Source organism: Dermacentor silvarum, chromosome 1, assembly GCF_013339745.2.
Source record: "Dermacentor silvarum isolate Dsil-2018 chromosome 1, BIME_Dsil_1.4, whole genome shotgun sequence".
Classification (NCBI taxonomy): Eukaryota; Metazoa; Arthropoda; class Arachnida; order Ixodida; family Ixodidae; genus Dermacentor; species Dermacentor silvarum.
The window spans coordinates 393,089,058-393,105,745 of NC_051154.1; the positions used below are offsets into that span (position 1 = coordinate 393,089,058).

Genomic DNA, 16,688 nt, shown 5'->3' on the forward strand with positions numbered 1-16,688 from the left:
TGTAAAAGCATGCGCGTGTCTCGAGTGCTTTACTCAACTAATCCCGCTGATTACACTCTTAATAACACACCCCTAACCGCCGTGACTTCTTACAAATATCTCGGTGTCATTATAGCCCAGAATCTATCATGGACTTTGCATGTGAACTATATTATCAACAACGCTAACCGCATGCCAGGTTTTTTGCATCGGAACTTCTCATGGGCCAATACTACAGTAAAATTCGCACTTTACAAGACCTTGGTCAGACCCAAACTTGAGTACGCCTGCTCAATTTGGGATCCTGGCCAGGTAACACTAACAAACTTTTTATAGCTTATCCAGAATCGCAGCGCCCGGTTTATACTTTTTAACTATAGTCCTTATTCTAGCGTCTCCGCAATGAAACTAACTCTTGACCTACCAGACCTCGCTCTGTGCCGACAGTGTTCTCAACTGTGCCTCTTCCATAAAATATTTTACTTCGACCTCACACTTAGGGAAGAATTACTACATTGGCCATCATACGTGTCCTCTCGCATTGATCATTCCAGAAAGTTGGTTTACCCCTTTGTCGCACAAAAATCTATTCTGACTCACTTATACAAAGAACCTGAAAAGACTGGAACCACCTCCCTGCCTCCATCACCGCCATCTCTGACTCCAAGAATTTCAAGACCACCATTAATACTTACATTTGTTCTTGCCCCTCCTTTCTGTAAAGCCTTTTGGGTGATTGAGAGTACGATAATAAATAAAAAATAGGTCACGCAGGAACAATTTGCCCTTTTTCTGCTTGAGGAACACGTTGAACGACAGTTGGGAAGATTCTGATGTGTCAAGTGCTGTCAGTTTGTGCAGGTCTTTGGGTGTTCAGGTGACATCATCAGTTATTCAGCACGTCCACAGGATACGTCATTTTTGTGCCACAAATAACAGACCCATTCTAGCGAAATTTCGTTCCTTCAAAGAAGAACAAAATGTACTTGCGAAGGTGTGCAAACCAAAAGGTACCACCTTGTCAGTGAGGATTGCTCAATTAGCATCCAGGTGGAAAGGAAAAAGCTGGTCGCATTTGCCAAGAAGCACAATGAAAATTTCAAGCTCCACCTAAATAAGTTGGTTATGGGAGGCAAACATTTATGCACAATTCGTCATATGATAACAGGAGCGGTGCAATAACAATCAAAAATGTCCGTGCGACGCCAAAACCGCAATCAGCAAGAACTTGTCTTCGTCGTCGTAAACTGTTGGAGCCTAAGAAATAAAAAGAATGTGTTTTGGGGGCTCGTGGCTACTACTAATGCTGACATCATTTTAGGTACCGAGTCGTGGCTTGACGACAGTATTTTCAATGCAGAAGCTTTTCCATCTCACGTAAACGTCTATCCCAAAGGTCGCATTGTACGTGGCAGGGGTGTTTTCATTGTCGTTGATAATAGAGTGAAAAGTGTTTCAGTATCCTTTGACTACCAGCAGCTATGGTCAGTAAAGTCCAGGAGCATTCACCTACAGAGCTTCGTTTTTCAAAGAAATTATAGTGAGCCTGTGGCTGCGCGCCTCACGTGTGCGGTAAGCAGCGCTCTTGAATGGGCTTTTGAACTGCTAGCTCTAATCAATAGCAGAGTTGGCGATCGCATAAACATGACAAGGCCACAGTGTATTATAACGTAACACCAACGCCGACACATTCCACACGTTTCATAAAAGTTCTTGGAGATCCCAAGTGGCTGGAAGTTAAAGCTGAACTACTTTAGTGCCGAGGAAATTTAGCCATTAGACTGCACAATCGATCGGTGAATTGAGCGACTGAGCAGTCACAGCGAAAACATTACCCCGCACTTTGGGACCAACGAACTCCTGGCCCCCTGTTTGGATAGGTTGTGCTACGGTCTTAACGAGTCTGTCTACTGACAAACATATTTTATAAGCTGTTGTGCTAATTTTTTAAATTCAGCTATGAAAAAAAACCAGCAGTTTTGCAGCAACTCACGGCTGTTACGACATGCACATTTATAACAAGCTGAAAGCACTGTATGCATTTTGTAAAGCTCCTGAAACATCCAACTCGACGCGTAAGAATACCTCCAAATTTGGACAGTTTCTGAAGACTCCACTACGCCAACCATCACTGATGATTTGGAACTGGCTTTCAGCTGCAGCAGTTCTACCGTTCGTGCTGATGCGCCAGGTATAGCATCCACCTCCTTGAAACACGCAATGCAGGAATATGTGTTACGCGAAGGATTTTGCAGGCAGCCATGCAGCACCTTTCGAGCTTCTGCAAAGCGTTATCACCAGCTTGACCAACATTTGTATGTACATGAAGCAATTGTGTGTGCATGACGTGGGTGACAACAGTAAGACGACCATAATGCCGACGAAGTGAGCATGAAGGCGATGGCGTGACGACTGATTTTGTTTTTGTACTACAGTGAAGAAACGTAACAAACTGTTTTCTTACGACTTGGGCCGATACCGGTGCAGCCTAACACGCGTCTCAAAGCACTAGAACCCATGAGGGAAGAATGGGAGTGACTAGCATCAGCAACTTGTTGCTGCTTAGTTACGTGATGCACGCAAAAGACAACAGTAAGATTGACCCTCACTCACGCGTTTCATTCCCGAGTCTGTGACCTACGAAAAACTGATGCGTGTGCAAGCGCATTCGCTCTTTCTATAAAATGCACCGTACACGCCTGACATCTGAAAGAGCTACCTCGCGCTGGCATTGTAGACGCATGCGTGGAATTGTGGAGCATATGGCTGTTGTGCTGTAGGGGCCGAATTTCAATCCCAACATAGGACGGTTGAATCCCTTTGAGGTGCGAAAGAATGCAAGACAGGCACATCCTACTCAACAAAGTTTGCCAAAGTTTCTCATGAAAAAAAAACTGAAAGACACTCTAGCATACTCGTTTATGCTGGTGTGTTGCATGGCCATAATACTGGTGGAGGGCTTTATTGCCGACCCGTAGCACATGCTGTGAAGGCGCAGTTATTTACATGCTACACAACTATCAGCGATGCGTACAATTTATTTCAGTATTTATTTCAGTATACCCTAAAGGCCCTCAGTTGGAGGGTATTACATAGGGCAGAATGCAACATCATCAAAGCTAACTTTAAAACAATATACAAGGTAAAAAACCTGCCGGGGTGGCTCAGTCAGCTAAGGCGTTGCGCTGCTGAGCACGAGGTAGCGGGATCGAATCCCGGCCACGGCGGCCGCATTTCGATGCAGGCGAAATGCAAAAACGCCCATGTGCTTGCATTGTAGTGCACGTTAAAGAACACCAGGTGGTCAAAATTAATCCGAAGCCCTCCACTACGGCGTGCCTCATAATCAGAACTGGTTTTGGCACGTAAAACCTCAGAAAGAAGAAGATACAAGTTAAAAAAAAGAGATGCGAAAAACATTAATGGCAATCACACTCAGCAAATAGAAATAAAGCATCTAAAAAAAAAACACACATCATAAGCCCAACTTGTGTCAAAGTTTCGTTTTGTGTAATGCAGAACAATGCAATTGTTTAATTTCACACTGTCCAATGCGTAATATCATGCGATGTTTTGCGTTATCCACTAGAGCTTCATAGCTGAGATCGCTTAGTTTAGCAATATGGTTGTCATTTTGTTTCCACATGGCACGTACGCCCAGTCGTTTGCGTTTTTTGTCCATGTCTTTCTACGCCACTGCATTTTATTGCCATCACATATGACCAACCAGTGCAAACTATATTTTTAAGAGAAACAACGCGAACATGAAGCATTTGCTGATGCCTTTTTACTTTTTCCTGTCATGCGGTGAGCAAGCCAAACAATTTGCTTCATGTAGCTGCATGAGTGTATGTTTGCGGTGTGCTGTTACCGTTCTCACGTCTTTGACGCACAATGCTTTTCTTTAGTTTAAGTTTCATAAAACTGGAGTTTTCTAAATATGCGTTTAAAAAATTTAAACTTCACATTAAGAACTAATAAATCTTAAAAAGGCATGCAATCTTAACAGTTTCATTGGGATCAGCTCAGCGGCTCTAAGGTGGAACTTTCTGGTTAGTGTGCAACCTACAGTCTAAGATACCGCTGACTGATCACCTACGAGATGTTGAAAGGCCTACCTTCGAGTCAAGCGTGAGAGGCGCTGCGGAAGCGGCTTGGTGAAGAGCTTCTCACGATTCTGCCGCCGTAAGTCTGCGAGCTCTGATGCGTGCGCCAGCATATGGATGATGCTCTTCCATGTGCCAAAGTTTACTTTCATGCCCTGCATATACATTTATGCACCGATATCATTGTGGGTTGCTGATACCAAACCGTAGTTAGCAAAATGAGAAAGGCCTTATTTCACTTTCTCTCTGACCTTTACAGTAAACCCACTTGTTTGCTATTTGTTCACTTGATGGCATCTTCTAGAAGTGATATCGAGTTAGCAATGATCCACAGTAATGCATCACTGGCTATGGGGTTTTGCTGCTGAAGAGGCCATGACATTGTTTCCTAGTCATGGTAGGCGCTGGAATGAATAAAGTCCTCCTCGCTGAGACATCAGCACTCGTTAAAAATACCTAAGTGGTCTTAGCGCAAAAGCCTCCTTTAAAAATCCATATGTGTAATTTTTGTTCTGTAATGGCACTTTCTTGAAGAGACTTGAAAAGTGAAATGTTCCGCGAGGTGAGCCAGAAGCAAACACGTCCGCTAATGGAGCAATGCATGAGCAAAATGATAGAGCAAAACTTGGCACTTGTTCAGCACCAAGAGGCTCCGGTTGACTCTAGTTGAGCGTAAAACGTTATACGAGTACCAGAATCCTTTCTGCGTGCTGATTCTGAATCACTTTTGACCACTCGGTGGTATGTAATGTGCACGTAAATCTATTTACAGCGTTTTTGCATTTTGCCTGCATGGAAACGTGGCCGCCACTGCCGGGAGTCGAACCCGTGAGATCGTGCTGAGCAGCAGAATGTCACGGCCACTGATCCACCATGAGGGCTGCACAGTAACCGTTCATTCAGAAGGACAACAGAAAATATTGGGAAAATATGCCATGCCATAAAATTACATTCTTGGGTTTTAAGTGCCGCAACCGCCATTTCATTAGGCGTAAGCCCAAGTGGGGGACTCCAGATTAATTTTGAGCACCTGCGAATCTTTAATATGCACCGAATGCAGGGCACATGGGCGTTATTGCATTTTGCCCCCATCAAAATACGGCCTCCTCTGCCGGGATTTGATCCCGCGACCTCATGCTAAGCAGCGCCACGCCTTAGCCGCTAAGTCACCACAGCAGGTATGCCATGTCATGGCAATTAAATCCCGTGCATTGTTTATCACCAATTCAAGCACATGCAGAGCCTCGTTCCATACGTCAGGCCAGGACATGTCCCGTGCATTGGGCTTCGCGCAGAGGCCTTTTGCTTGTCGGTTTTATGCCAGGTACCACGTGCAAAAGGTAGATCGCGAGAGCGGTATTCTGTCGTGACATACGAAGCTGAAATAACCTGCACAAAATAAGACACCAGCAGAGTGCTCATCCGCTGAGGTAGCCCAGTGGTTATGGCGTTGCTCTGCAGAGCTCGAGGACGCGGCTTCAATCCTGTCTGCAGCGGCTGCATTCCGATGGGGGCAGAATACAAAAACGCTCGGTTAAGGAACCCCTAGTGGTAAAAATTAATCTAGAGTCTATGGTATGTCTCATAGAGATTGTGGGCACGGCGGACCAGGAACGGCCATGACACTGACAGGAGCCTTGTTCTTCATTGTGCAGGGCTTTCTTGGATTCGTGGTATCAACTACTGTTCATGAACGACTCGGCGAACATCGTTTCTGCGATGTACGCATATGCACACTCAGCGGTGATATGGTGCCTGCAATCTCGTCATCTCCAGACGCAACCCTGCTCCTAGCGACCCCTTTTGAGCGCAGCGCTGTGACGTCATCGGTGATCGCCCGTATAAAAGCGCCGCCGCAGGAATTTTCCTTCTGTGGGCACGGCGGACCAGGAACGGCCATGACACTGACAGGAGCCTTGTTCGTCATTGTGCAGGGCTTTCTTGGATTCACCGTGGTATCAACTACTGTTCATGAACGACTCGGCGAACATCGTTTCTGCGATGTACGCATATGCACACTCGGCGGTGATATGGTGCCTGCAATCTCGTCATCTCCAGACGCAACCCTGCTCCTAGCAACCCCTTTTGAGCGCAGCGCTGTGACGTGATCGGTGATCGCCCGTATAAAAGTGGCGCCGCAGGAATTTTCCTTCTGTGGGCACGGCGGACCAGGAACGGCCATGACACTGACAGGAGCCTTGTTCTTCATTGTGCAGGTTGGTTCCGATACAAGCTCCTTGCGTAGCGATTATCGTGGTGTTATGGTCTTGCCGTGCCCACGGCGATGCTTTGCTATGGCTTATGAGTGTCTCGTTGTGTGTAAATTGCTACTTTGCGGTGATGTTGAAGAAAATCCCAGCCCTACACAGACCGAGATGCCTAAGCAGTTATTAGAAGGGCAGACTACTCTTCGTAATGATATACAAGAACTGCAAACGCATTTCTTGAAAACTGAGAAGCTGGTTTTGGAACTTTACGGCGCGTTTAACAAAATGCAGACACAAATCACGCAAACAATAGATACCCCGGTAGCAAATACCGAGAGTTTACAGTCTATTGAGCATTTGATCAGCTTCCAGGCTAAAAAGCTAACAGACCTTGAGGATCGAAGCCGACGATCTAATTTGGTCATTCATGGCATACCTGAAATTCCAAATGAAACAGAAAATGCACTCAAAGATAAAGTTGTTAAGGATGTATTTAATGAAAAATTGAATGTACAGTGTGATTCTGTCGGTCGGATTCATAGATTAGGAAAACAAGGTGACAAGCGACCGGTAATTCTGTATCTTCAGAATTTTAATGAAAAGAAAGAAATACTGCAAAATGCAAAAAAACTGAAGGGAACTAGCATTTTCATCCAGAACGACTACTCGCAATCTACCTTAAAGAAGCGCAAGCTTCTGTGGGAAAGTGCAAGAAACGATAAACTTCAAGGAAAGAAGGGGTCACTTGTACACGGCAAGCTCAAAGTGGACAGACATGTTTTCTTTTGGGATGAATCGCAAAACAAACGGTTGCAGATTGCAGATAGTCGCCCTCGGCAAACGCAATCGTGAAACAATGAACCTTCAAGGAATAAGGAACTACGGTTAATAAATCCTAATTCTAGAAGTATTTTAAGTAAAGCAGATTCCTTTGAAATACTGTTGCTTCAACACGATCCTCACATTACTGTTATTACCGAAACATGGCTTCGCGAGGATATTAATGACCAAGACATATTTCCTCCCTCCTATAGTGTTTATCGCGTGGATAGGTCTTCTAGGGGAGGAGGTGTTGCAGTCCTAATTAAAAATTCGATAGAGGCTATCATTCTGGAAATAATACCTACCTCGGAATGTTTATGCATTAAGGTATCGCTTTGAGGTTATACCCTCGTTATATTCGCAATGTACAGACCTCCTGACTCCCCTCCTGAATTTTTGCATGAATTACGGTCTTGTATGAATAAATATTTAAACAGTAAGATTATTCTTCTAGGCGATTTTAATTTGCCTGGTGTAGACTGGATACGTCTTCAGCCTGGGTCACATCACAGTCAGGATGTTAATGTACTCTTTGATATCATGTTAACACATGATCTCAGACAAGTTGTTCTTGAGCCGACACGTGTACAGGGTTCTTCATCTTCAGTATTGGACCTTGTTTTCTTAGCTAGGAAATTCGCTGAATTCACGGTGGTGATCGAGCAAGGGCTATCTGACCACTACCTTGTTTGTGTTTGTTTACAGCTTGTTACCTGTGCTAAAACTAAAAAATCATCTGTTCGTTTTGTCAAAGATTATTCTCGCGCAAACGACGCATGCATGATTGATTACTTGGAAAATTGTCTAACTGATTTTGACGAAAAAAATGTTAACTTACTTTGGACCTGCTTTAAGGACTTGTGTCATTTTTGCCTTGATAAATTCATACCAAATAAGAAAAAACAAGTTCACAAGCAAACGCCATGGATCAATCGCAACATCATTCATATGAAACGTAAAATTAAGAGATTAAAAAAGGCCCATGCGCAGCCAAACTTAGTATCTGAAGTGCAAGACACGCTTGCAATTGCCGTGCGTGGTGCAAAGGATTATTATTTTAACTCATCTCTGCCTAATTTTATTACAAACGATCCAAGTAAATTTTGGAATTACATAGCCGAGAAGAAGAAACCAATATCCCAAATGACAATAAATGGACAGATGGTTACGGAGAATGTAGAACTTGCTCATCACTTTAATATGTTTTTCCACAGTGTCTTCTCGAATCCCAGTGATTCTTCACATAACTGCCCAGTGTACCAACCGTTTGATGTGAATTTTATATCGTATGCTGGTGTACTGTCTATGGTGTTGAATCTAAAACCGAAATGTTCAAGTGGGCCTGACAATGTCCCTAACTTGTTTCTCCGTAGATATGCTGTAACCTTATCAAAGTTTCTTGTTATAATATTCTATGCTTCATTATTGTCGTCCGAATTACCGAGTGATTGGAGAACAGCCCGAATAGCACCAATTTATAAAAAGGGAGACCGTCTACTTGTAGAAAATTACTGTCCTATTTCTTTAACGTCATCATGCTGCAAACTCATCGAACATATCATAGCAAAAAGCATAACCAAATATTTAGAAAAGCATTCAATTTTAACTAACTTTCAGCACGGGTTCAGAAGAGGGTATTCGACTGTCACACAGCTGGTCACTGCAGTTCATTCCTTTGCATCAACCCTTGATAAAAACGGACAAATTGACATAATTTTCCTTGACTTCCGTAAGGCATTCGATACGGTCCCTCATGATAAATTAATTCTAAAACTTGAAAATGCAGTAATCCCTCAGATGTTTATCTCTTGGGTTTCTGCTTATTTGTCTAACTGGAAACAATTTGTTGAGATAAATGGCGAAAAATCGGGCTGCCTTCCGGTCACATCGGGTGTTCCCCAGGGCAGTGTACTCGGTGCTCTTCTTTTTATTCTATATATTAATGATATTGTAAACAAGGTTGAAGGTGGTGTACAAATTCGATTATTTGCCGATGATTGTGTGCTCTTTAAAGATATTGTTTCTCTCCATGATCAAACTAGTTTATGTTGTAGTTTAAATAATATTCTTGCATGGTGCAGGTGCTGGGGAATGACACTAAACACAGATAAAAGCGTACTACTGCGAATGACACATAAGAAATCACCCTTGCTTTATACATATAAGTTAGGTCCATCACCTCTTCATGAAGTCACTAGCTATAAGTACCTAGGAGTGACCCTTAACAATACACCATCGTGGAATGATCACATAACTAACACTTGCGCTTCAGCCTTCCGAAAACTATGCCTATTGAGACACAAACTTAAGAAAGCCCCATCTAACGTTAAAATGCTATGCTACATCTCCCTAATTAGACCTAAGCTGGAATATGCTTGCATAGTTTGGGATCCGTACACAAAAACTAATATCAATAGTCTTGAAAGAATTCAGAGAAAAGCGGTCAGATTTATATTTAACAAGTTTTCCAGATGTGATTCCCCCACCGAACTTATGAAAATTAACATTGAACCACTCGAGCTTAGAAGAAAGAAACAGTGACTTGAATTCCTTAAACTACTTCACACCAACAATTTACCCCTTGACCCATCTGAACATTTATCGCAGTTATCAACCAGAACTACACGCCACCGCAGACATGATGCATTAACCCCTTACTTTGCAAGAACAAACACATATAAGTTTTCTTTTTTTCCTCGAACTGTAACCGAATGGAATTGTATAATTGAACCCACTTCCTAATCATGTAATTTTATGGTTCTGTTTGTTTTGTCTATCTGATTTTCATTGTATGTACCATATGTCGCCCTCCCTGCTTGGACCACGTGCCCGCAGTATTTAATAAATAAATAAATAAATAATCAGATCGTGGTTTTTGCACCTAAAACCCGATATTTTTCTGGGAAAGATGTTTTTTCGTCTCTGATTCTGTTGCGTTTTACCCTGGTTAATCATTCATATGTTCCCTGTTTTCAAAGCTTTCTAAATGTGGTACATTCGTTGACGTTACTCACCAGAGAGCCTTGCTTTATCAGCAGGTAGGACTCAACCTCTTCCAGGTCACCTGCGGTGTATTGACCAAACAGAATGACAAAAGGTTCTCTACGGGTTTGCATCGACAGTAAATAAAGGTTCTCGTATAAGCCATTATGCTCTAGCAGTGCCCAAATATACAACAGCTGCTAAACACGCACGCACACTATATTCATCCTTTAGTGCGGTGTGAAAATTGGCGAGGAGCCGTCACAGTGAGTTCGTAATTGCAGAGTTTTCGCATGTCTATAAACGCAGTGTTTGTGGAATTCCTGATTGCCTGAGAAGTGTACAGCAACAAGAGCGGAAAACCAAATACTGCAGTGACATACAATACTCTACTTTACTGGTGTAAAGCGTTGTTAGCAACCTAATCATTAACACGCAGTTCTTTTATTCTTTTCCTTCCAGAAGAAGACTAACGCGACAAAAAAATACGCTGTGTCATGTGGCAATGTGTCACAAGATGTTGCAATTGGCTTTGCTAATATTCATCAACATCGATCATTCGTTCGTGGCATGTTTGACGGCACTAATGGCACTAATGCTTTAATGTTTGGCCTGACTTAGCTGAAATACCCTATATAGAAACCCGCCGCAGTGGCTTAGTGGGTATGGTGTTGCGCTGCTAAGCACGAGGTCACGGGATCAAATGCCGGCCACGGCGGCCGCATTTCGATTGGGGCGAAATGCAAGAACGTGAATAGACGCAAAGAGCCTCGAGTGTCCAGTCGCGTGGCAATTTTGCGTGTATTCGCAGGCTTCTTTCACGCTCGGAAAAACACTTTTATGTAGCACTTATTGAGCAACAGAAAGCTGTATCGTGAGTTTTTCATGTTGCTCTAAAAATTTCTCATTGACACTTTTCAACTAATTATAATATTTGAGGTGTTGAATAATTAATTAAGGTAATTATGTAATTAGGCGGAATGCAAAAAATAATCTTAGTATGTCCAAGTGAAGGAAACAACACTACCTTGGTTCTGTCCAGCTACGTGGCATTTGCATATTTTTAAATCTTGCTGAATGACAGTTGGGACACGCGTATAGACGGTTTCAGTGTTTACAAACAAACCTCGCTTGCCGCTGATTGGTTGCCCCATGGGAACTTCTGGCAGGAGAGCTAGAAGCACTTCTGGCTATGTTGTTTGAAGGCATGCACGACGTAAAGCAGGCGTGTCGATGTTTGCACTGCTTGGTGGAATCTGTGATGAGCTGATTCTACATCGTGAAAATTGTTGAGATGACGAGCGACTACTTTAAGGCTCTTAGCACCGAAGCAAGAAATCGGTATCACCAAAAGCTGATGTTTCGAGGCAGAGAGCTGCCCGATCCACTGGACGATGATGTCGTGCGATTTTCGTTTTTGCCGGGCTCCAAACACCTTCCCTCAGTTACAATCCCAGAGCAACAAGCGGAGCATCTTATTAGTGAGGACATGCAATGAACGCAGACTGTTGTCTTCAAAGCAGGTAATGGGACTGCCGAAAACTAGAAAACTTTAAAGGCACTTTTTTCTTCTTTCTTGGGTTTTACATGCCAAAACCAGTTCTGATTATGAGGCTCGCTGTAGTGGAGGGTTCCAGATTAATTTTTACCACCTGGGGTTCTTTAACGTGCACAACAATGCAAGCACATGGGTCTTTTTGCATTTTGCAATGGCACTTTTATTGCTGCAAGATGGAGGATGAAGTAGTAAGCTGTGCATGTGTACATGCGTATGTTTTCTGCGTCATCTGCCTTGTTTCTGCTTTTCAATATGCATTCACAAATAACTGTACATTCTCAAAAGTCATTTAGTGCAAGAAGCCTAGGTCGACTGAAATGGGACTAACTTAAATGCTCACGAATTTACCACACTTCTAACAAAATGAAACTTGTAGTGTTGGGCACAAGATTGCAATCCATAATTGGCCTCCGTTAATTCGTAAATGCTTTTAGAATGTGGCCGAAACTTCCTACATGCATGCACGGAAGTTGCACTTTTCTGCGATTCTGCTCTGCGATACCGATACGAATGCTCACATGCCGCTGTGATGGCTCAGCGGTTATGGTGCCTGGTTTCTGACCCGAAAGACGCCGTTTGGGCCCCGGTTTGGGCCCCGGCCGTCGCATTTCGATCGAGGCGAAATGCTAGAGGTCCGCGTACTGTGCGATGTCATTGCACGTTAAAGAACCACAGGTGGTCGAAATTATCCGGAGCCATCCACTGCAGCGTCCGTCATAGCCGGAGTCGCTTTGGGACGTTAAACATGATAAACCAATGCACACATGTACTTAGGTAGTAAAGCTGCAGAAGTACACTTGTGCCCAAGATACGAAAAACATTAAAATAAAACGGCGGCAGCATGGCACTCGCTAAACAATAATTTAAATTCATGTTCGTAGCATGGCGATCCACGCCGAAGCAAGAAACTGGACGAGAGGGCAAACTCAAGGCGAAAGTCGAGCTGCTCTCGCGTGAGTTGCACGACATACGGCCAGAACAATCGCGCTGTAGCACTTTTATTATTCAGCATTATAGCAGTCTGGCTACTCCACATAGTAACGTACCTTGGATGAAGTGAGCAGAGAAAATCTGGGAGCTCTTAGTAGGCCCCCAGATGACGAGTAAACGTAATGAAAACAGTCAATGCTCCAAGAGCTACTCGCCGTCACGCAACACACGGAATGCCACAAGTCGCACTTATATCGATATACCCGAAAAATAACACAGAATATACGCAGGACAAGCACGCGAGCGAACAAATACTAGCAAAAAAGAGCAAAAGGAATGGCTACAGGAAGTTTCCTAAGGGCGCCGGATGCCGGCGCACAGCGTTGCCAGAGTGCAGTGGCGCTGGATGAAACCATCTATAAATTGTGTATATTTTGGGTGAATGTTTTTTACAACCCACTCAGTGTGGCACTGTTATCGCTGAGTGCAAGACGTGCCTTTGTTTATCTGAAGTTTCTTGAATGTTATCGCTCATTCTATTCATTGTCTGTTTTCACCGAACCTTGTGTAATCTGACTGTATCTGCTGTGTAGAACTTTCTGGAAGGCAAGTGGGCACCAGTGATTACGCTGGCACCTTGGACGAGTCATATATAAATTCCGACGTGCTTCACGCACAGATCAGATTTTCGATCATCGCTGACTGTGCTGGCCGCTATCGTGCTTTGAGTGTAACCAGTTTTTCTGGGCACGGGTTCGCCCAATAAAAAGTTATTTTCGTAATCCACAGTTTTTGCTACTGTGTTCACAACGTCACTAGGTTACATTATATATATGTGAAGAAGACATATTTGCCAAATGCATGTGTTTTTCTTCATGAACCGGTCGTGCTGGTTCACCCTGGCACCCTCGACATCTATAGCGAGTGGAACACTCCTGTCGTCAAAATGCCGTGGTGTTCACATTGCTGGCCCACCATGCCACCCTAGCTGCTGCTAACTTTCGTGTTAACCGAAAAGGAAATAAAGGGAAAACATGAGACTGCTCGATTTTTGTACTGCTACCATCATCTCCCGAGTATGCTCCACTTTTATTTGGCACGGGTTTCACGGATGGCTCCACACCCGGTGAGTTTTTCGCTCGTGTCATGTTTGCATACTTCTTCCTCACGCCAGTTCATCACTGTGCTGCAATCGTGATTATAAGCTCTGAGGCAGAAGAAGCGATACTTGTGAGCCTCCTGGCGAGCACATTTTTGGCTATGCATCAGGAGCAGAAACGGCATTTGCCGAAGAAGAGACAACGGCAGCGGGTACAGCCTACTACTCTATATACAACACCACGAGAAACTTGGTCATGCCAGAAAACTGCTACCACTGCTGTGAGCTCGCAACGTGGAGCTATGCATGGAGTAAGTTGACGGAATTCGCAACGGAATTCGACAACTGCGACATACTGAGCTCGGCCACTACATTTCAAATTTCTTAATGGCACTTTGATTGGTCCACGGCGAGGAATTCGGGCGGCAGCGGCATAGAAATTGGTGGGGTTCTGATCGGTGCGGAGAGGGCCTTTTCGGCGGAACTCGCCACCGTCGAATTGGATTCACTGCAGCTCTAGAAGCCAGATGGCTAGTGTGAACATGCCCTGAGTCAGTCTAAGTGCTTCCCTCGTGTTTTCTAACTGAATGCGGTGAAGTCAATGTCTTAAGAACCTGCGACATTTATATTTCACAGTATAGTACATTCGAGCTCTACAGTTTTCATCTAAGGTGATTCAAAGTATAATTGTGGACAGTTGACGTAAAACTCTTGTTGTTACAGCGCTGCTTCAAAATGAGCATTGGTGCGTTGTCGTGCAATGGGAAAGAGGCCACTAGCAGTGTTTCTCACTGGTTTTATGCCTGTGCCGAAATTTAGTGCAACGTGCCTAAAAGCAACATTCTTAGCCAAGCCATGAGCACCCTACCTTGGAAGTGCTTTCGCATGTAGGAAAGGCACGTTTCGGCAGGAATGCTGGCAAATCCGCATGCGTTCAGGATCATGATTCCCTTTTTTCGAGCCTCTTCGTAAAACTCAAGCTGCATCTGCTCCATGTACTGCAAGAGACAGAATGGCACAATTTTCAGCTGCTGCTTGCCCCTTTTCTTGATCAAAGGAATTGCTTAAGCAATGTGGCAACCATTATATTCTGTGCACTGATGTGAGCAGTTCCGCTGCTCTTCAGTAACTGTTTTTGCTCCACGTGACAGCGGTCTAGGACGCAGCAAAAGCGCAGCAGGAGACAGCACGGTTTCCAAACAGGGTCTACGAAGCGTAGCGTCCTCGGCGACGAGTGGTTAACTGGCAAGTGCGGTCAATGCTGTTGGTTAGTGTCGCTGCCAAACAAAATATCGGGCGGTCTTTTACATAGTCGCACACAGCCGGCAAAGCGTTTGCTGCCCGTGCATGCTGCCAGAAATCAATCGGCGTTGCAAGCACAATCGAAAGGCTTTCTGCAAGACAGCAATTGTTGACCCGATGATGTCGCACTTCAAAGAACCTGTGCACGTGTACACGAGAATTGTGTGTGGGGGGTTATCTATCGTTTTCGCATCCCCATACGTGGGTGTGCCAGTCGAGAGTTGCCCGAACGTTGACAGCGAAAGAACCGTACTTTCATCGATGCCATTGCGGAGGTGGTGAATCATCTCTGAGATATCATCGTACGAGAACGACGCAGAAAACTGGTTTTTACCGGGACAAAGTGACTGACACCACGTGCAGTGGACGACCCAAAATTAACAGGGCCTGTAGAAGGAAAGCCTCAGTCCCTTCAGCGGGGAAAACAAAGTGGTTACAAGCAGCAGTGAGTGTGTGTCTGTGTAGATTCCACTCTTTAACAAAATGATTCAAAAGAGAGTCGCGACTACCTCGACTCTCTTTTTTTCAGTAGCTGACTACCTTTTTTTTTTCAAAGGTAGTGGCAAAACGAAGTCAGGGCCAGTATTTTGTAGCGATGCCTTATGACTTATTCTATACTAGTCTTATCATCCACCGCTCACGGCCGGCTGATCCCGTTGATAACGCGAGTGAACCGTCGCTTTGACCACTGACAAAGCAGGATAAGCGCAAGAAGGCATTAGCACTGGAAAGGCATCGCTACAAAATACCGGCCCAGGACTCGTGCATGAAGTGGAGGACTCCCATGCTGCTTGAAGGGAGTCAGTAATAGGCACATTATATATGATGTTATAGGTTGCAACCTATGTGGATTCATTGGCTCACTCAATGAAATAATTTGTTCACTATACCAAAGAAACCAACATAACTACCCGAGTTTAACTATAGCCGCAACAAGTAAAACGTATTTCATGCAGTGCTTCATTACATCATTACTGAACGATCAGTATAGCAAGAAATACAAATTGTTTTTCAATTATTCAGTAAGCAATAATAAAAGCAGGACTGTACAACGCTAAACTGCAAAAGTGAAAACACTCGATGGTATTCATACACAACACGCTATAAAGTTAAACCTGGATATAACGAAATCGACAAATTCCCGAAAAACTTCGTTATAAAGAGGATTTCGTTATATGCAGGTTCGGCACGAAAATTTGAAAAAGAAACGCTTACCGTATTTACTCGATTCTAACGCACCCTCGAGTGTAACGCGCACCCGTTTTCATCGAAGCACTCATCCTTGCAATGTCACACCAGGTACTGGATGCGTAGAACGCGTGTCGTTTCGCACAAGCGCAAGGCATCGGAAACGAAGAGCAAGCATCATGATGGTGTCGTAGTGTCGTATAGTGTTACAGTAGAACCCGTTGTTACGTTCCCGGGTGCTGCGTTTTCCCGGCTGTTACGTCGTTTTTGGCCGGTCCCGGCACAGCTCCCATAGAACCCAATGCATTGGTAACCCCGCTGTTGCGTCGAAACTGTGGGACCGTTTCGGCATCATACGTTGTGAACAGCCACCCCGTGCCGGCCTGAGCGGCCATTTTGACTTTTCATGCTGCTTGGCTTGGTGGCTTGACGATGGCATTCGCCGCCCAAAGTGCCGAAGGTGACAACTATGACGTATTTTCGGTTTCTGCCAGCAAAAGCATGGCTCTTGAGAT

General features: G+C 44.3%; 1 protein-coding gene across 3 annotated transcripts in view; it reads right to left on the minus strand.

Moving 5' to 3' along the window:
• Positions 1–16,688, minus strand: part of LOC119437531 (saccharopine dehydrogenase-like oxidoreductase) — a 134,749-nt gene that overhangs the window by 40,825 nt on the left and 77,236 nt on the right. For all 3 annotated transcript variants that reach the window (XM_049660670.1, XM_037704536.2, XM_049660671.1), the window contains 3 exons: positions 14,552–14,681; positions 10,129–10,178; positions 4,098–4,240 (listed from right to left, as the gene is read on the minus strand). In XM_049660670.1, the coding sequence (XP_049516627.1) occupies positions 4,098–4,240; positions 10,129–10,178; positions 14,552–14,681 (323 nt within the window). The remainder of the gene's footprint in view (positions 1–4,097; positions 4,241–10,128; positions 10,179–14,551; positions 14,682–16,688) is intronic.